General features: G+C 43.3%; 1 protein-coding gene across 4 annotated transcripts in view; it reads left to right on the top strand.

Annotated features, from left to right (window-relative positions):
• Window positions 1-21,033, top strand: part of smc6 (structural maintenance of chromosomes 6) — a 34,735-nt gene extending 13,702 nt beyond the window's left edge. For 2 of the 4 annotated variants that reach the window (XM_064953244.1, XM_064953245.1), the window contains exons 17-27: window positions 7,736-7,896; window positions 10,252-10,387; window positions 10,650-10,730; window positions 10,872-11,042; window positions 11,241-11,378; window positions 12,460-12,605; window positions 14,650-14,775; window positions 15,056-15,161; window positions 15,501-15,653; window positions 19,637-19,734; window positions 19,847-21,033. In XM_064953244.1, coding sequence (XP_064809316.1) covers window positions 7,736-7,896; window positions 10,252-10,387; window positions 10,650-10,730; window positions 10,872-11,042; window positions 11,241-11,378; window positions 12,460-12,605; window positions 14,650-14,775; window positions 15,056-15,161; window positions 15,501-15,653; window positions 19,637-19,734; window positions 19,847-19,940 — 1,410 coding nt within the window. In that variant the 3' untranslated portion in view covers window positions 19,941-21,033. The remainder of the gene's footprint in view (window positions 1-7,735; window positions 7,897-10,251; window positions 10,388-10,649; window positions 10,731-10,871; window positions 11,043-11,240; window positions 11,379-12,459; window positions 12,606-14,649; window positions 14,776-15,055; window positions 15,162-15,500; window positions 15,654-19,636; window positions 19,735-19,846) is intronic. The other 2 variants (XM_064953246.1, XM_064953247.1) reach the window with 2 other exon arrangements.
• Window positions 21,034-21,089: the final 56 nt, after the last annotated feature.

Raw genomic sequence — 21,089 nt, forward strand, 5'->3', positions numbered from 1 at the left:
ACAAAAAGAAGATTCATAAATATCAAAAAGAAGTAACAAAGACCAATAGAAACAAATTGTAGCATATAAATTCAAATAAAAAAGAGAATTTAATTATTACATTATTACCCTATTAATAACAAAAAACACACAAATAAAACTAAATTGCAGACATCTGACATCACACAAATAGAATAACACACTTGTAAAGAAGAGAACCGGATTATTACACTACTGCACTTCAAACAGGAAACACACAAACTAAATTGCACAACTGCCGTCTAAACCCTGGCTTTTCTTGCCTTCCTTGATGCAAAGTCATCAATGACATCATCATAAGAAATCTGCCCAGCAATTGTATGGTTAATACTGATGACAGCAAGGCCACTAAGGCGTTCATGTCACATGGTGGACCTCAGGTAGGATTTGATGAGCTTCAGCTTTGAAGAGCTCCGTTCTGCTTTAGTTACGGTCACTGGAAGAGTAAGACACATTCTGAGAGCAGTCCACAAATTTGGATACATTTCTGAGGGCTCCCTTTCGTGTCTTCGATGGCAAGTCAGGCTTGTTCTTCCTATCCTGTGCAACCTCTCTGCCATCAAAGTCTGAGTGTTCTTTATAGTGCAGTGTCATACTAACGCATTGTTCTGTCAGCTCCTCATTGGAGAGACCTAGGAAGGTTGACAGCACTCCAAACTTCTCTCCCACATTTTCCAATGTGGAACATCTTTCCTGAAGGGCTGAGGTTGCAGCATCAACAACGACATTGAAAAATGTCACCACCAGCTTCTTCAGGGCATCACTCAAAGGCTCATTAAATGATTCGTATGAAAAGGACCTCAGCCTTTTTTGTCGTAGAACGTCCTCTACATTCATAACCTCGCAAGTATCCTTGGCTGACGTTTGTGCAGTCATAAAGCCTGTTGCCATGTAGTTGCTGAGACCTCTCTCTGTCTTTCTGAGAAGACTGGCTGCAACATCCACATGCATCCTGGGAGACGGCATCAGCTTGCTCACATGTTGTATCTGGCTCCAGATGTCATACCACATCACCGTACAGGTGCTGAAGCGGTATGATCCCACCTCCTCTGACAAGGACTGGGCCTCAATCTTTATCACAGGGTCTTTGATTTGATCCCTCACCTCAATCAGTGTCTCTCTCACCGCTGCTGCCTGATACCTCAGTGTCTCTCTCACCGCTGCTGCCTGATACCTCAGTGTCTCTCTCTCACCGCTGCTGCCTGATACCTCAGTGTCTCTCTCACCGCTGCTGCCTGATACCTCAGTGTCTCTCTCACTGCTGCTGCCTGATACCTCAGTGTCTCTCTCACTGCTGCTGCCTGATACCTCAGTGTCTCTCTCACCGCTGCTGCCTGATACCTCAGTGTCTCTCTCACTGCTGTCTGATACCTCAGTGTCTCTCTCACCGCTGTCTGATACCTCAGTGCCTCTCTCACCACTGCTGCCTGATACCTCAGTGTCTCTCTCACTGCTGTCTGATACCTCAGTGCCTCTCTCACCACTGCTGCCTGATACCTCAGTGTCTCTCTCACCGCTGCTGCCTGATACCTCAGTGTCTCTCTCCCTGCTGCCTGATACCTCAGTGTCTCTCTCACTGCTGCTGCCTGATACCTCAGTGTCTCTCTCACTGCTGCCTGATACCTCAGTGTCTCTCTCACCGCTGCTGCCTGATACCTCAGTGTCTCTCTCACCGCTGCTGCCTGATACCTCAGTGTCTCTCTCACTGCTGCTGCCTGATACCTCAGTACCTCTCTCACCTCTGCTGCCTGATACCTCAGTGTCTCTCTCCCTGCTGCTGCCTGATACCTCAGTGTCTCTCTCACCGCTGCTGCCTGATACCTCAGTACCTCTCTCACCGCTGCTGCCTGATACCTCAGTGTCTCTCTCACTGCTGCTGCCTGATACCTCAGTGTCTCTCTCACCGCTGCTGCCTGATACCTCAGTGCCTCTCTCACTGCTGCTGCCTGATACCTCAGTGTCTCTCTCACCGCTGCTGCCTGATACCTCAGTGCCTCTCTCACCGCTGCTGCCTGATACCTCAGTGCCTCTCTCACCGCTGCTGTCTGATACCTCAGTGTCTCTCTCACCGCTGCTGCCTGATACCTCAGTGTCTCTCTCACCGCTGCTGCCTGATACCTCAGTGTCTCTCTCACCGCTGCTGCCTGATACCTCAGTACCTCTCTCACCGCTGCTGCCTGATACCTCAGTACCTCTCTCACCGCTGCTGCCTGATACCTCAGTGTCTCTCTCACCGCTGCTGCCTGATACCTCAGTGTCTCTCCCTGCTGCTGCCTGATACCTCAGTGGCTGGACACTTAACTTTACTCTCCCACCTTGTCTCAGTCCACATCTTCAAAGTGATGTCCACATGTTTTTTCAGGATGTCCCATCGCTGTGTGGAGGCTGAGAACAAGGTGTACAGTTTGTGAAAGGTGCCAAAGTAACCTGTGTTATCGACAACTTTTAGTAGCATCAGCCACAGCCAGGTTCAATGTGTGAGCCCCACATGGCACAAATAGAGCCCTTGGATTCATTTCCAGGAGTCTGGCTTGGACATCTTTGTTTTTGTCTCTCGTGTTGGACCCATTATTATAAGAATGTCCTCTGCAGTCCTCAAAATGAATTTTTAGCTCCTCTAATCTTTTGTGAATCAGGGATGCCAAATGTGGCCCGTGGACTCCTCTGCTTCCAAAAAACCCCATAAAACGTTCCTTTATGTGGGGCTCCTCCTTCAGTGACACAGTTCTAATCACACCTGACAGCTGTTCAGTGTGGCTGACATCTGAGGAGCAATCTAGAATGACAGAGAATCATTTTGCCAGCTGGATGTTACTCACCATTATTGAAATGACCTTGCTGCTCAACAAATCAATGAGTTCCTTCTGTATTTGGTGGCCGAGGTAGCTAGATGTCTAATTGCCAGAGACTGCACAATAGCAGTCAGACGTGTCAACACCTCTCTCCATCTTATCCTCTCAGCCTCCCTTAGTGCTAGATGTCTAATTGCCAGAGACTGCACAATAGCAGTCAGGCGTGTCAACACCTCTCTCCATCTTATCCTCTCAGCCTCCCTTAGTGCTAGATGTCTAATTGTCAGAGACTGCACAATAGCAGTCAGACGTGTCAACACCTCTCCATCTTATCCTCTCAGCCTCCCTTAGTGCTAGATGTCTAATTGTCAGAGACTACACAATAGCAGTCAGAGGTGTCAACACCTCTCTCCATCTTATCCTCTCAGCCTCCCTTAGTGCCATCTCATGATTATCAATCGTTTCCTCTTTTTTGATCCTCATTGCCAGTTCTTTCCATGTTTTCATGCAGTTGCAGTTTTGGTGTTCTGGACTGCTGTCATGTGAAGTCAGCAAAGAACTTGCATGTTCCCAGTCTGTCAGTCCTGAGTTTGCTAAATTAATTTTCTTCTTCGAAAAGAGTTTGCAGCAGGAGCAGAAGAGGCTGTTGTTTCTTTCAGAATACACCAACCAACTTCTCGGGATTTTTTTCTCCACTCTCCAAGGTCTTCCTGAAATTCTGGTGGTGACAGCTTCCATCACTCTCATTCCTTGGGAAAACACAGTTAGGTGGTACTTCACTTGGTCCTCTGCAAACTAGTTGTGTCTTAATTCTGTCAGTCAGAACTGAAGGCCAGTCAGCAGGGTCTGTAGACAGTGGTTCATCCTCAGTCAGCAGGGTCTGTAGACAGGGGTTCATCCTCAGTCAGCAGGGTCTGTAGACAGTGGTTCATCCTCAGTCAGCAGGGTCTGTAGACAGTGGTTCATCCTCAGTCAGCAGGGTCTGTAGACAGTGGTTCATCCTCAGTCAGCAGGGTCTGTAGACAGTGGTTCATCCTCAGTCAGCAGGGTCTGTAGACGGTGGTTCATCCTCAGTCAGCAGGGTCTGTAGACGGTGGTTCATCCTCAGCAGCAGGGTCTGTAGACGGTGGTTCATCCTCAGTCAGCAGGGTCTGTAGACGGTGGTTCATCCTCAGTCAGCAGGGTCTGTAGACGGTGGTTCATCCTCAGTCAGCAGGGTCTGTAGACGGTGGTTCATCCTCAGTCAGCAGGGTCTGTAGACGGTGGTTCATCCTCAGTCAGCAGGGTCTGTAGACGGTGGTTCATCCTCAGTCAGCAGGGTCTGTAGACGGTGGTTCATCCTCAGTCAGCAGGGTCTGTAGACGGTGGTTCATCCTCAGTCAGCAGGGTCTATAGACAGTGGTTCATCCTCAGTCAGCAGGGTCTGTAGACAGGGGTTCATCCTCAATCAGCAGGGTCTGTAGACAGTGGTTCATCCTCAGTCAGCAGGGTCTGTAGACAGTGGTTCATCCTCAGTCAGCAGGGTTTGGTGGGGATGCTGCTACAGGCATTTCTAATTTCTAATTTACTAATTGCATTAGTACTGTACAAAGTTAGTGTGCTATTTGATAGATTCCCCCACTCCCCCTACCTCGGGCTTCCAGTGGGGAGATCGGAGGTCAACCTACACTACTCCAGCCTCCCGGGTGGCGCTTTGGATAAGGGCGCTGTACTGCAGTGCCAGCTGTGCCACCAGAGACTCTGGGTTCTCGCCCAGGCTCTGTCGTAACCGGCCGCGACGCACAATTGGCCTAGCATCGTCCGGGTTAGGGAGGGTTTGGCCGGTAGGGAAATCCTTGTCTCATCGCACACCAGCGACTCCAGTGGCGGGCCGGGCGCAGTGCGCGCTAACCAAGGTTGCCAGGTGCACAGTGTTTCCTCCGACACATTGGTGCGGCTGGCTTCCGGGTTGGATGCGCGCTGTGTTAAGAAGCAGTGCGGCTTGGTTGGGTTGTGTATCGGAGGACGCATGCCTTTCAACATTTGTCTCTCCCGAGCATGTACGGGAGTTGTAGCGATGAGACAAGATAGTAGCTACTAAAAAAACATTTGGCTACCATGAAATTGGGGAGAAAAAGGGGTAAAATTCAATTAAAAAAATAAATAAATAACCTACCCCACTCCGACAAGGTTAATTGACCGACATTACCACATGGTGACATGATATCATTGACGTGACGTGCAAATTAGCAATAGAAAACAAATCTCGCAAAGGTCACCATTTTGTTGCGGACGCTCCGGCAAGATGCCGCCCTCGGCGTCTGTCCATGTCGCCCATGTCTGTCTATGTCTGTCTATGTCTGCCCATGTCTGTCCATGTCGCCCATGTCTGTACATGTCACCCATGTCTGTCCATGTCTGTCCATGTCTGTCCATGTCTGCCCATGTCTGTCCATGTCGCCCATGTCTGTACATGTCACCCATGTCTGTCCATGTCTGTCCATGTCGCCCATGTCTGTCCATGACGCCCATGTCTGTCCATGTCGTCCATGTCTGTCCATGTCGCCCATGTCTGTCCATGTCTGTCCATGACGCCCATGTCTGTCCATGACGCCCATGTCTGTCCATGTCGCCCATGTCTGCCCATGTCGCCCATGTCTGCCCATGTCGCCCATGTCTGCCCATGTCGCCCATGTCTGCCCATGACGCCCATGTCGCCCATGTCTGCCCATGACGCCCATGTCGCCCATGTCTGCCCATGACGCCCATGTCTGTCCATGACGCCCATGTCTGTCCATGACGCCCATGTCTGTCCATGTCGCCCATGTCTGTCCATGTCTGTCCATGTTGCCCATGTCTGCCCATGTCGCCCATGTCTGTCCATGTTGCCCATGTCTGTCCATGTTGCCCATGTCTGTCCATGTTGCCCATGTCTGTCCATGTTACCCATGTCTGTCCATGTTACCCATGTCTGTCCATGTTGCCCATGTCTGTCCATGTCGCCCATGTCACCCATGTCTGTCCATGTCACCCATGTCTGTCCATGTCTGCCCGTCTGTCCATGTTACCCATGTCGCCCATGTCTGTCCATGACGCCCATGTCTGTCCATGACGCCCATGTCTGTCCATGACGCCCATGTCTGTCCATGTCGCCCATGTCTGTCCATGTCGCCCATGTCTGTCCATGTCGCCCATGTCTGTCCATGTCGCCCATGTCTGCCCATGTCGCCCATGTCTGCCCATGTTGCCCATGTCTGTCCATGTTACCCATGTCTGCCCATGTTACCCATGTCTGTCCATGTTGCCCATGTCACCCATGTCTGTCCATGTCACCCATGTCTGTCCATGTTACCCATGTCTGCCCATGTCTGTCCATGTCGCCCATGTCACCCATGTCTGTCCATGTCACCCATGTCTGTCCATGTCTGCCCGTCTGTCCATGTTACCCATGTCGCCCATGTCTGTCCATGTCGCCCATGTCTGCCCATATCGCCCATGTCTGTCCATGACGCCCATGTCTGTCCATGTCGCCCATGTCTGCCCATGTCGCCCATGTCTGCCCATGTCTGCCCATGTCTGCCCATGTCGTCCATGTCTGTCCATGTCGCCCATGTCTGTCCATGTCGCCCATGTCTGTCCATGTTACCCATGTCTGTCCATGTTACCCATGTCTGTCCATGTCTGTCCATGTCTGCCCATGTCTGTCCATGTCACCCATGTCGTCCATGTTGCCCATGTCTGTCCATGTTACCCATGTCTGTCCATGTCTGTCCATGTCTGTCCATGTCTGTCCATGTCTGCCCATGTCGCCCATGTCTGTCCATGTTGTCCATGTCTGCCCATGTCTGCCCATGTCTGCCCATGTCTGCCCATGTCTGCCCATGTCTGCCCATGTCTGTCCATGTCTGCCCATGTCTGCCCATGTCTGCCCATGTCTGTCCATGTCTGTCCATACCTAAATCCGCCAGAGCAGTACGCAGCTGAAGTTTGAATAAGATCGGCAGTAGACTTTGCTGCATGCAAATGTTTCCCCTTGCTGGATAGTAGGGCTGTCCCCGACTAAAATATCTATATATATATTTTAAAAATCTTGGTTGACCAAAAGTTGCCTGTTCTTTCGACCAATCGACTGGTTGAAATTTTGAAATGTGTATTTTTCCATATAGACACACCCTATGTGTTTTGACAGTCAACTATATGTAGGCTACTGGGCTTGTCCAACGCTTTAAGCACACTGTGATTTAAATAATTAAGACACACAAACCAGAGGATTAAAACCCCTGTTCCCGAACCACCACCTCCCACTGCTGCTGGCCTTTGCATTATTTTGCCGTTACGCTCCCGAAGTTACCGGTAATAGGCTACACCAGGGTCGGCAACCTTTTACATTTGGAATGTCAATTTATCTTACCATTTCTACCGATCTGCGTGCCAGTTAGGATTTTCATATGCACATTTTCGTGGAACAGTTTCATAAAGTCTTCGTATCTCAAATCATATTTAATAATAATTCTATCTAAATTAAAAATTATACAAATCTAAAAGTAACTTTGTCATCAGTGGAAGTCGGAAGTTTACATACACTTATGTTGGAGTCATTAAAACTCGTTTTTCAACCACTCCACAAATTTCTTGTTAACAAACTATAGTTTTGGCAAGTCGGTTAGGACATCTACTTTGTGCATAACACAAGTAATTCTTCCAACAATTGTTTACAGACAGATTATTTCTACTGTATTATTGATTGTATGTTTGTTTATTCCATGTGTAACTCTGTGTTGTTGTTTTTGTCACACTGCAATGCTTTATCTTGGCCAGGTCACAGTTGCAAATTAAAACTTGTTCTCAACTAGCCTACCTGGTTAAATAAAGGTGAAATAAAAATAAAAAAATAACATGAGTAAGTTCCCAGCTACCAATGTCTCTTGTCCCGGTTGTGATTGCAGGAGAAGAATGCAGCCAGGAGAGTGATGCAACAAGGCCGACCCCCGAGGAACTGCCGTGAGGCCTTCACTGTGGAGGGAGACCAGGTGTACCCTAACCGGTACTACACTCCAGACTTCAGCATGGCCAAATACCTCGGGGGAGATCTGGAAACAGAAATTCGGCAAGTACCTATTTTATTAATCTGGACTCTTATTACGTTTATTTTAGTATGGTTGTTGTGGTATGCTCTTATAACGTACCTTGCTCCGAAACACATCAGCAGTAAATATTTGTTTTATTTATTTTATTTAACCAGGAAGTACCAGATTAAGATCACGTTATTGGTCAATTGCACACAAGGGCCAATGGAAATCTGACTTACTTTTTTACCCTTTTCCCTCCGAAAGACACACACATACATACACTTCCGTTCAAAAGTTGGAGGTCATATATACACACACACACACACACACACACACACACACACACACACACACACACACACACACACACACACACATATATATATACTTTATAATATATATACTTTATAATATATATACTTTATAATATATATATATATATGTGTATATATGTATATATATATATATATATGTATGTATATATATATATGTATATATATATGTATATATATATTATAAAGTATATATATATATTATAAAGTGTGTATATATATATATATTATAAAGTATAAAGTATATATATACTTTATAATATATATATATATATACACTTTATAATATATATATATAATATATATATATTATAAAGTGTGTGTGTGTGTGTATATATATATATATATATATATATATATAATATATATATATATATATACAGTGCCTTGCGAAAGTATTCGGCCCCCTTGAACTTTGCGACCTTTTGCCACATTTCAGGCTTCAAACATAAAGATATAAAACTGTATTTTTTTGTGAAGAATCAACAACAAGTGGGACACAATCATGAAGTGGAATGACATTTATTGGATATTTCAAACTTTTTTAACAAATCAAAAACTGAAAAATTGGGCGTGCAAAATTATTCAGCCCCTTTACTTTCAGTGCAGCAAACTCTCTCCAGAAGTTCAGTGAGGATCTCTGAATGATCCAATGTTGACCTAAATGACTAATGATGATAAATACAATCCACCTGTGTGTAATCAAGTCTCCGTATAAATGCACCTGCACTGTGATAGTCTCAGAGGTCCGTTAAAAGCGCAGAGAGCATCATGAAGAACAAGGAACACACCAGGCAGGTCCGAGATACTGTTGTGAAGAAGTTTAAAGCCGGATTTGGATACAAAAAGATTTCCCAAGCTTTAAACATCCCAAGGAGCACTGTGCAAGCGATAATATTGAAATGGAAGGAGTATCAGACCACTGCAAATCTACCAAGACCTGGCCGTCCCTCTAAACTTTCAGCTCATACAAGGAGAAGACTGATCAGAAATGCAGCCAAGAGGCCCATGATCACTCTGGATGAACTGCAGAGATCTACAGCTGAGGTGGGAGACTCTGTCCATAGGACAACAATCAGTCGTATATTGCACAAATCTGGCCTTTATGGAAGAGTGGCAAGAAGAAAGCCATTTCTTAAAGTTATCCATAAAAAGTGTTGTTTAAAGTTTGCCACAAGCCACCTGGGAGACACACCAAACATGTGGAAGAAGGTGCTCTGGTCAGATGAAACCAAAATTGAACTTTTTGGCAACAATGCAAAACGTTATGTTTGGCGTAAAAGCAACACAGCTCATCACCCTGACCACACCATCCCCACTGTCAAACATGGTGGTGGCAGCATCATGGCTTGGGCCTGCTTTTCTTCAGCAGGGACAGGGAAGATGGTTAAAATTGATGGGAAGATGGATGGAGCCAAATACAAGTCCATTCTGGAAGATAACCTGATGGAGTCTGCAAAAGACATATATATATATATATTATAAAGTGTGTATATATACACACTATATAACGCGGTAGAATGCGCATTTGTTATTAAATTATATTAAATGTGTTAGTGTTCCACCATTATTTTTGACATGATTTAACCATTTCACTATCACATGTCTTAGAGTGATGGAATGTGCCATACCTGTGGCCTCCGCCATGTAACAGTCCACTGAGACAGGCATGAATCAGACAGGTGTCTTGTGCACCATGTAACAAAAAAAGGGGGGGAGGGGGACAATTAATTTATTACAACCGACCTGTCGACTAAATGGTGTCAGACCTAATATTTACATATACAGGGTTTGGAGAGTTATGGAGGGCTGCCACACTGGGTGCCCGGGGAGCAGTTGTTTTGGGGGGTTAAGTGCCTTGCTCGAGGGCACAATGGCATCAAGGATTTGATACCAGCTCACGTTCCCCCTCCCCCCCACCCACTCACTCAGATTTTTCCAGTCAGATCCAGGATTTGAACTGGCTAGCCTCTTAAACTGCCAGGCTACCTGCCGCTGTCCTGGTACTGTCCTTGAGCATTGTATTGATTTGTACTTTTATTGTTTTTTGTCATTGCTCAGCATGGTGGAGTCAGAGCTGGAGAACTACAAGGCCCAGCTCTCCCGGTTTCAGCTTCACCTGAGCTCAGTCAATGAGGACATCCAGCGCATGGAGGCCAAACTACACAGCACAATCATGACTCTGAAAAAGACTCTGGTAATATGATGAACTTTGTTTATAATGTGTTTGTCACTGCTCAGTTTTCTTCCCCAATTGTTCATTTGAATAGGGACATATGCAATGAAAACATTGACCCATTGAACTGACAGCAGTCCGATGCGTTGCACCATCATGCATTGCACCGACAAATGTCCTGTATATTAATGCAGGGTGCGATCTGTTGTTGAATATGTTACACCCCCTATGTAACGTAGGACATGCATGCTGTGTAACAGTCTACCTGTATATTTGCATCCAGACCACAGTGAATCAGGTCAAGGCCGGTGTGACCGAGCTGGAGAATGTTGAGGAGGAACAGGCTGATGACATCAGCACTTTGGTAAAAAAAACAAACTTTTATTTATCCATGATTCCAAATGATGCCATGATTTCCTGTAGAGATGATCTATGTTTGTTGGATTGATTGAAGTGTTAACACGGTGCATTTCATTTAAACGTTTAACTTTATCAAATGCTACAGGAAGAAGTGGCTCAAGAGAACCAGCAGAGAATCGACGGTGAGAAGAAAACTGTGGAGGAAGCGAAGGAGGAGCTGGAGGAGCATAAGAGAACTTCCAAGGAAGTTGATTGGCAGTATGTTGACGTGAGGAACAGGATAGAACAGCTGGCTGAGGAGACAGAGCCACTGAAGGTACAGTAGATATGTTTGGAGAGCCTGATGCTGTGAAGATGACAGCGCTTAATAATGCCACTTGACAGACACTTTTATCCAGGGTAACTTTAATAGTTGAAATGGTACCTAATGAAATGTGAGTTATTTGGTAGAAACACAAACTGTTTGTGATGACGTTGTGCTCTGTGTGTTATTGTTTTGTTCTTGACTGATCAGGAGGAACAGAGTAAGGCTGAAGCACAGTGCAGTAAACTGGAACGAAGCCTGAAGATCTTAGAGAAGAAACTCACGGATCATCAGGACAACATGCAGGCTATGAGAAGTGATTTGGCTCTGAAAGAAGAGGAGGTCACAGTAAGCGATTAATATTTGTCCCAATGTTGGAATCAACCCTAGTGCTGAGCGATTAACCAAAATGTATTTTTTTAAACAACTAATTAACCAACGTCGGTTCAATTATTTGAATTCCATATAGTATACTTTTCCGTATCGTGATCGTGAGGTGATATAGAGAGCAGCTGTTGCTTAGCGACTCATCGTGATGTGATATAGAGAGCAGCTGTTGCTTAGCGACTCATCGTGATGTGATATAGAGAGCAGCTGTTGCTTAGCGACTTATCGTGATATAGAGAGCAGCTGTTGCTTAGCGACTCATCGTGGGGTGATATAGAGTGCAGCTGTTGCTTAGCGACTTATCGTGATATAGAGAGCAGCTGTTGCTTAGCGACTCATCGTGATGTGATATAGAGAGCAGCTGTAGCTTAGCAATGTATTTTGATCGTGAGGTGATATAGAGAGCAGCTGTTGCTTAGCGACTCATCATGATGTGATATAGAGAGCAGCTGTTGCTTAGTGACTTATCGTGATATAGAGAGCAGCTGTTGCTTAGCGACTCATCGTGATGTGATATAGAGAGCAGCTGTTGCTTAGCGACGTTTCGTGATTGTGAGGGGATCTAGAGAGCAGTTCTAGAGAGCAGTTGCTTAGCATATCACTACCTGAAAAAACATTATCTAAGTGATTGATAGCTGGTCTTCAGCAGACATAAAATTATGCTTGGAATTAAATAATAGTCATAAAACAAATGTAGCCTAATATACACAACTGAAATATTTTATTAAAGTAATGTGAATAACTGATGGTTAATAAGTAATAAGCAGTAATGGACAGTCCCTACCATCATGGGACTTTTGTTGTTTTATTCTGTGTTACAGCATTCAACCCAAATAATCTATCCAAAACAGAACCGACCTCAAAAAACACAAATCAACCCATATATGGATATTTATTGGTGAATTATATAAGATGAATTTAAATTATTGCATGTTATCCTGCATGTTATTTTGCTAAATATAAAACCAATGACAGGGCCAAATTGGGTGAAATGAACATACTGTAAATGGCAGTTGTTAATCTGTTTATAAACTGTTGACAGGATTTTGTGGCCAAGGCCAAAGAGATCAGCCCAGAGCGCCAACAGGTAGATCGCAGCGCCAGGAGTATTGATGTGGAGATCACGAGGTTACGGAGGAAGATCAGCGTTCAGGAGAGTAGCCATGGAGACCACGAGCAGGTGGTTAGGTAGGGTACTCCATCAGTACATATCCAAACGGCATGAATGTTTCATAAAACATTGCTCATGTAACTGTCTGTCATCTTGTGATGTTTCATAAAACATTGCTCATGTAACTGTCTGTCATCTTGTGATGTTTCATAAAACATTGCTCATGTAACTGTCTGTCATCTTGTGATGTTTCATCTCTCGTGGACAGATTAGGTAAACACCAAATTAGGCAAGATTTTAGTTCTGAGTTATGGAGATTGTGATTTTAGAAGACATTTCTGCCTGTTCCCACATGCTATACCTACTGTGTCAAGGCATTTTGGAAATATTACTTTTCAAGGCTTTTGTATATACAGTTGCAGTGGGAAGTTTACATACACCTTGGCCAAATACATTTAAACTCAGTTTTTCACAATTCATGACATTTAATCCGAGTAAAAATTCCCTGTCTTAGGTCAGTTAGGATCACCACTTTATTTTAAGAATGTGAAATAGTAGTAGAGAGATTTATTTCAGCTTTTATTTCTTTCATCACATTCCCAGTGGGTCAGAAGTTTACATGCACTCAATTAGTATTTGGTAGCATTGCCTTTAAATTGTTTAACTTGGGTCAAATGTTTCGGGTAGCCTTCCGCAAGCTTCCCACAATAAGTTGGGTGAATGTTGGCCCATTCCTCCTGACAGATCTGGTGTAACTGAGTCAGGTTTGTAGGCCTCCTGACAGAGCTGGTGTATCTGAGTCTGGTTTGTAGGCCTCATTCCTCCTGATAGATTTGGTGTAACTGAGTCAGGTTTATAGGCCTCCTTGCTCGCACACGCTTTTTAATTTCTACCCACAAATTTTCTATGGAATTGAGGCTTTGTGATGGCCACTCCAATACCTTGAATTTGTTGTCCTTAAGCCATTTTGCCACAACTTTGCTTGGGGTCAATGTCCCCAACCCATGTTTGGGGTCAATGTCCATTTGGAAGACCCATTTGCATCCAAGCTTTAACTTCCTGACTGATGTCTTGATGTTGCTTCAATATATCCACATAATTTCCCGGCCTCATGATGCCATTTATTTTGTGTAGTGCACCAGTCCCTCCTGCAGCAAAGCACCCCCACAACATGATGCTGCCACCCCTGTGCTTTACGGTTGGGATGGTGTTATTCGGCATGCAAGCCTCCCTCTTTTTCCTCCAAACATAATGATGGTCATTGTGGAGAAACAGTTCTATTTCTGTTTCATCAGACCAGAGGACATTTCTCCAAAAAGTTAGATCTTTGTCCCCATGTGCAGTCTATGGCGGATTTGGAGCAGTGGCTTCTTCCTTGCTGAGCGGCCTTTCAGGTTATAGGACTCGTTTTACTGTGGATATAGATAATTTGGTACCTGTTTCCTCCAGCATCTTCTCATGGTTCTTTGCTGTTGTTCTGGGATTGATTTGCACTTTTCGCACCAAATTACGTTAATCTCTAGAAGACAGAATGCGTCTCCTTCCTGAGCGGTATGACGGCTGCGTGGTCCCATGGTGTTTATACTTGCATACTATTGTTTGTACAGATGAACGTGGTACCTTCGGGCGTTTGGAAATTGCTCCCAAGGATGAACCAGACTTGTGGAGGTCTACCATTCTTTTTCTGGGGTCTTGGCTAATTTCTTTTGATTTTCCCATGATGTCAATCTAAAAGGCACTGACTTTGAAGGTAGGCCTTGAAATACATCAACAGGTACACCTCCAATTGACTCAAATTATGTCAATTGGCCTATCAGAAGCTTCTAAAGCCATGACATTATCTGGAATTTTCCATGCTGTTTAAAGGCACAGTTAACTTAGTGTATGTAAACTTCTGAACCACTGCAATTGTGATACAGTGAATTATAAGTGAACAAATCTGTCTGTAAACAATTGTTGGAAGAATTACTTGTGTCGTGCACACAGTAGAAGATGTCCTAACCGACCTGCCAAAACTATAGTTTCTTAAAAAGAAATTTGTGGAGAGGTTGAAAAACGAGTTTTAATGACTCCAAAGTAAGTATGTAAACTTCCGACTTCAACTATCTTTCTCCTCACCAGAGAGTATGCAGAGGCCCTGGCTAACTACAGGGACAAATCAAACCAAGTGAGAGATCTGAAGAAGTTCATAGATCGTCTTGACAACATAATGTCCGACAGGCAGACCCGGTACAAAATAATGCGCAGGTAATTCGTGATCATTTGACGCATTTCATAAAGGACAATTCCGCTTTAAAAATGCTCATGACTTGTTATTTATTTAAATCGCTCTAAACCCCCAAAATAATACTCTATGGCTCATTTCCCAGATACAGATTAAGCTTAAGCCTGTACAAATGGATGATCTCCATTGAGCATGCTTTTTAGGACACAACTGTCCCTTTTAGTACACAACTTGCCCTAGTAATACTGATTGTCGAATACCGTATGTTGAATATTCCCACACTCTTGACTTTTATGTACCTAGGTCCCTCTCTGTGAGATGCAAGTTATACTTTAATAATTTCCTGATAAAGATGAATTGCTGCGGGTCCATGATGTTTGATCACAACAGTGAGACGCTGTCCATCTCGGTATGTGTGCTAATCCTCATAGTTTTCAAATGGCCCCCGTAGCTTTTACATAAAATAAAGTATCTGTACTCGTCAGAATCAATTTGACAAAAACATTTTCATAATAATTGTTCAGTTCATTTATTTAGCTTTTTACGGGAATGTGTTTGGCATTCAAGAGGACTGAGTTTAAGACTGCATTAAATCATCAGTATTTACAGACAACAGGACCCACATAACAACAACCTGATCAAACTAGACACTCAAGCTACGGGTGTGAACCCCAACTCCATGTGTCCTGTTGTCTGTCTGTCTGTCTGTCTGTCTGTCCTCTCTAACCTCCTGGGCCTGTGTGTACAGGTGAAGCCGCCAGGCCGTGAGAACGACAGTATGAGTGACATGCGGTCTCTGTCTGGAGGAGAGCGATCCTTCTCGACAGTGTGTTTTATCCTCTCCCTCTGGGAGATCACGGAGTCCCCCTTCAGGTGCCTGGACGAGTTTGACGTCTACATGGTGAGACAGATTTACACACCTGGATTCACATAGCTGGTCAAATAGTATTTCATCAAAGTCAATGCTCATCTCCAAGACCTTCGTTTGAGCTGACGTGCTGATGAGACATTTTGAAATCGTTGAAGATTACAACTTCTATGACTAATTTAAAGGCCCAATGCAGTCATTTTTTTAATTAATATGAAATCATTTCTGGGTTACAACTAAGTACCTTAATGTAATACACTGAACAAAAATCTAAACTTAACATGCAACAATTTTAAAATATTTTACTGAGTTACATTTCATATAAGGAAATCAGTCAATTGAAATGAATTCATTAGGCCCTAATCTATGGATTTCACATGACTGAGAATACAGATATGCATCTGTTGGTCACAGATACCTTAACAAAAGGTAGGGGTGTGGATCAGAAAACCAGTCCGTATCTGGTGTGATCACCATTTGCCTCATGCAGCACGACACATCTCCTTCGCATGGAGTTGATCAGGCTGTTTGCACAGCCATTGAAGAGAATTGTGGAATGTTGTCACAATCCTCTTCAATGGCTGTGAGAAGTTGCTGGTTATGGGCGGGAACTGGAACATGCTGTCGTATACATCGATCCAGACCATCCCAAGCATTCTCATTGGGTGACGTGTCTGGTGAGTATGCAGGCCATGGAAGAACTTTGACATTTTCGGTTTCCAGGTATTGTGTACAGATCCTTGCGACACGGGGCAGCGCATTATCGTGGTGATAGTGGCGAATGAATGCCGCGGCAATGGGCCTCAGGATCGCGTCACGGTATCTCTGTGCATTCAAATTGTCATCAATGAAATGCAATTTATTATTTCAGTGAAATATAAAACCAAGTCTAAATATTGCTGTTACATTGCACAACCTTCAATGTTACGTAATAATTATGTACAATTCTGTCAAATTAATTACGATCTTTGTTAGGAAGAAATGGTCTTCACACAGTTCGCAACGAGCCAGGCAGACAAAACTGCTGCATATACCCTGACTCTGTTGCACATAACGCAAGAGAAGTGACACAATTTTCCTAGTAAAAAGAAATTCAGGTTAGCAGGCAATATTAACTAAATATGCAGGTTTAAAAAGATATACTTGTGTATTGATTTTAAGAAAGGCATTGATGTTCAAGGTTAGGTACACATTGATGTTTATGGTTGGGTACACATTGATGTTTATGGTTGGGTACACATTGATGTTTATAGTTAGGTACACATTGATGTTTATGGTTGGGTACACATTGATGTTTATGGTTGGGTACACATTGATGTTTATGGTTGGGTACACATTGATGTTTATAGTTAGGTACACATTGATGTTTATAGTTAGGTACACATTGATGTTTATGGTTGGGTACACATTGATGTTTATGGTTGGGTACACATTGATGTTTATGGTTGGGTACACATTGATGTTTATGGTTGGGTACACATTGATGTTTATAGTTAGGTACACATTGATGTTTATAGTTAGGTACACATTGATGTTTATGGTTGGGTACACATTGATGTTTATAGTTAGGTACACATTGATGTTTATGGTTGGGTACACATTGATTTTTATGGTTGGGTACACATTGATTTTTATGGTTGGGTACACATTGATGTTTATGGTTAGGTACACATTGATGTTTATAGTTGGTTTCACATTGATGTTTATGGTTAGGTACACATTGATGTTTATGGTAGGGTACATTGGTGTTTATATGGTTAGGTACACATTGATGTTTATGGTTGGGTACACATTGATGTTTATGGTTGGGTACACATTGATGTTTATGGTTGGGTACACATTGATGTTTATGGTTGGGTACACATTGATGTTTATGGTTGGGTACACATTGATGTTTATGGTTGGGTACACATTGATGTTTATGGTTGGGTACACTGATGTTTATGGTTGGGTCCATGGGTGTTTATGGTGGGTACACATTGATGTTTATGGTTGGGTACACATTGATGTTTATGGTTGGGTACATAGGTGTTTATGGTTGGGTACACATTGATGTTTATGGTTGGGTACACATTGATGTTTATGGTTGGGTACATTGGTGCAACGACTGTGCTTTTTTTTGCGAATGCGCTTGTTAAATCTTCACCTGTTTGGCGAAATAGGCTGTGATTTGATGATAAATGAACAGGCACTGCATCGATTATATGCAACGCAGGACAAGATAGATAACTACACATGGTTGATGATAGTACTAGTTTAACTAGTGATTATGTTAATATTGATCGTTTTTTACATTTACATTACATTTAAGTCATTTAGCAGACGCTCTTATCCAGAGCGACTTACAAATTGGTGAATTCACCTTCTGACATCCAGTGGAACAGCCACTTTACAATAGTGCATCTAAATCATTAAGGGGGGGGGGGGGTGGTGAGAAGGATTACTTATCCTATCCTAGGTATTCCTTGAAGAGGTGGGGTTTCAGGTGTCTCCGGAAGATAAGTTTAATCCTTGCTAGTAACTTACCTTGGCTCCTTGCTGCACTCGTGTAACAGGTGGTCAGCCTGCCACGCAGTCTCCTCATGAAGTGCAATGTAATCAGCCATAATCGGTATCCAAAAATGACGATAACCGATTGTTATGAAAACTCGAAATCTGCCCTAATGAATCATAAATCATTCCGATTAATCTGTCGACCTCTAGTAGAGGTCCTGGGCTGGCATACTTGCTTGTGGTTTGCAGTTGTGAGGCCGATTGGCCGTACTGCCAAATTTTCTAAAACGAATTTGGAGGTGGCTTATGGTAGAGAAATAAACATTTAAATTATCTGGCAACAGCTCTGGTGGGCATTCCTCCAGCCACCATGCCAAATTTGTTTACGTCCCTGTTAGTGAGCATTTCTTTACCAAAATAATTCATCCACCTGACAGGTGTGGTATATCGAGAAGCTGAATAAACAGCATGGTCATTGCATGGGTGCACCTTGTGCCCGTGGACAATTAAAAGGCATTCTAAAATATGCAGTTTTGTCACAACACAATGCCACAGATGTCTGAAGTTTTGAGGGAGCGTGCAATTGGCAGGCTGACTGAAGGAATGTCCACCAGAGATATTGCCAGATAATTGAATGTTTGTTTATCTTCCTTAAGCCGCTTCCGACGTCATTTTAGAGAATTTGGCTTTATGTCCAACCAGCCTCACAACCGCATTTCATGTCTATGACGTTGTGTGGTGAGCGGTTTGCTGATATCAACATTGTAAACAGAGTGCCACGTAGGGTTATGGTATGGGCAGGCATAAACTACGGACAACGAGCACATTTTCATTTTATTGATCGCAATTTCAATGCACAAAAATACCTTGACGAAATCCTGAGGCCCCTTCTTTTTTTTTTTTTCGGGCGTTACATGACCAAAAGTGTATGAACACCTGCTCGTCAAACGTCTTGTTCCAAAATCATGGGCAATAATTTGGCGTTGATCCCCCCCTTTGCTGCTATACCAGCCTCCAGTCTTCTGGGAAGGCTTTCCACTAGATGTTGGAACATTGCTGCGAAGAATAGCTTCTATTCAGTCACAGGTATTTGTAAGGTCGGGCACTGATATTGGGTGATTAGGCCTGGCTCTCAATCTGCATTCCAGTTCATCCCAAAGGTGATGGAGTTGAGGTCAGGGCGCTGTGCAGGCCAGTCAAGTTCTTCCACACCGATCTCGGCAAGCTATTTCTGTATGGACCTCCCTTTGTGGACAGCTGAAAAAGGCTTTCCTCAAATGGTTGCCACAAAGTTGGAAGCACAGAATCGTCTAGAATGAACTGTAACTCAGTAAAATCTTTGAAATTGTTGCATTCATATTTTTGTTCAGTATATTTTACTTGTTTTTATATCCTCTTTTGACCCCAGGAAGAGTAGCTTCTGTTTTGACAGCGTCTAATTGAGGATCCCAACAAAATAGTAAAATAGTAGGTCTTACTGAATCAACGCTGGTAAAAAATTGTCTCCAACTTGTTTTTCAAAGGACATGCACAATCGTCGTATCTCACTGGATCTCCTCCTGGAGCTGTCAGAACGGCAGCACCTTCGTCAGTTCTTCTTCATCACCCCCCTATCTACCAGGTAGGAGGAGGACATTGTACATGTGTATATTGCCCTTATATTGTGTATATTGCCCTTACGCAGAACATTAAAGGTGTGTTGTTGGTGGATTCTCTCACTTTTTTTCTTTCAGCAATTTGCCAAAAAGTGACCACATCAAGATCCACCAGCTGCAGGATCCAGAGAGGACAGGAGGACATACAGGAGATGAAGACCTGGGTAGATGATAGATGTCAGTGCTGGGGGCAATTTGGTTCGTAAACCAAATTACAATTTGTACTTCCTGAATTTAAATGGAGTTGACCCCAACCCTGATAGATGGTGGATTAGGCCATCGTCACGCCGAACAAGCCATTAGAACAGTGTGTGATTTTTAAACACATTCTATACATTTTTTCTAGGAGTGAATACGTAAGCCTCTCTGGGAGACTTAAGACTGCTTTATTGCTGTGCGCCAAGCAGACGGATGAATTATGAAGAATTCCCCTTATGACACAGTATGTAGGCCTATATACTTTCGTAGTGGCTGTGTGGATACATCTTTGTTGCATTGTCAACACCGTTACTTTCGCATCTCTATGCATATTTCACATTTTCTACATATTAAAGCTGCAATATGTATCTTTTTGAGTGTGACCCAACCAAATTTGCTTAGAAATGTGTGTTATAGTTCTCGTTGAAAGCAAGTCTAAGAAGTGGCAGATCTGTTCTATGTGCGCTATGTCTATGCTTCCCGTTCTTAAGTTTTGTCTCTCTTACTTTCGGTTTTGTACACCAGCTTCAAATAGCTGAAAATACAATATTTTTGTTTATGGAAAATATATTTCACAGCTGTTTAGATGGTACAATGATTCTCTACACTATACTTGCTTGTTTTGTCACATAAACTGAAATGAGTCGACTATTCAAATTTTAGCAACCAGGAAATGGAGAGCGATTTTTGCATAGTGCATCTTTAATTGCTTGTAATTTAAATTCTGTAAATTTGGTTTTGGCTGATTTGTTGATTTACTTTTTTCAGCTTACTGTATGTGTACACTCGATGTAGATATCTTTTGACTTTGATTACAGTTAGTAAGACACTGTATAATTTTGATACATTGGGAATTATGTTTTGTTTCATTCCTTGTTCATAAACAATTTGCCCGACCCTGCTATTGATTTAACTGTAATATGTTTAGGTTACTGTATTTGGTTTGAATGCTTATGATGTGCTTTAAACTACTGTCAACTGAAAGATGTTTTACGCATCCAATCTTTCTAACCTAATTTATATGTTAATTCTTGTTACATTGTTACAATAAAATGGATTAACAAATATTAGCTGATCCAACTGTCATCGGTTGTAATACATCATATTACAGACATTGGGGGAA

The sequence above is a fragment of the Oncorhynchus masou genome, chromosome 32, assembly GCF_036934945.1.
Source record: "Oncorhynchus masou masou isolate Uvic2021 chromosome 32, UVic_Omas_1.1, whole genome shotgun sequence".
NCBI lineage: Eukaryota > Metazoa > Chordata > Actinopteri > Salmoniformes > Salmonidae > Oncorhynchus > Oncorhynchus masou.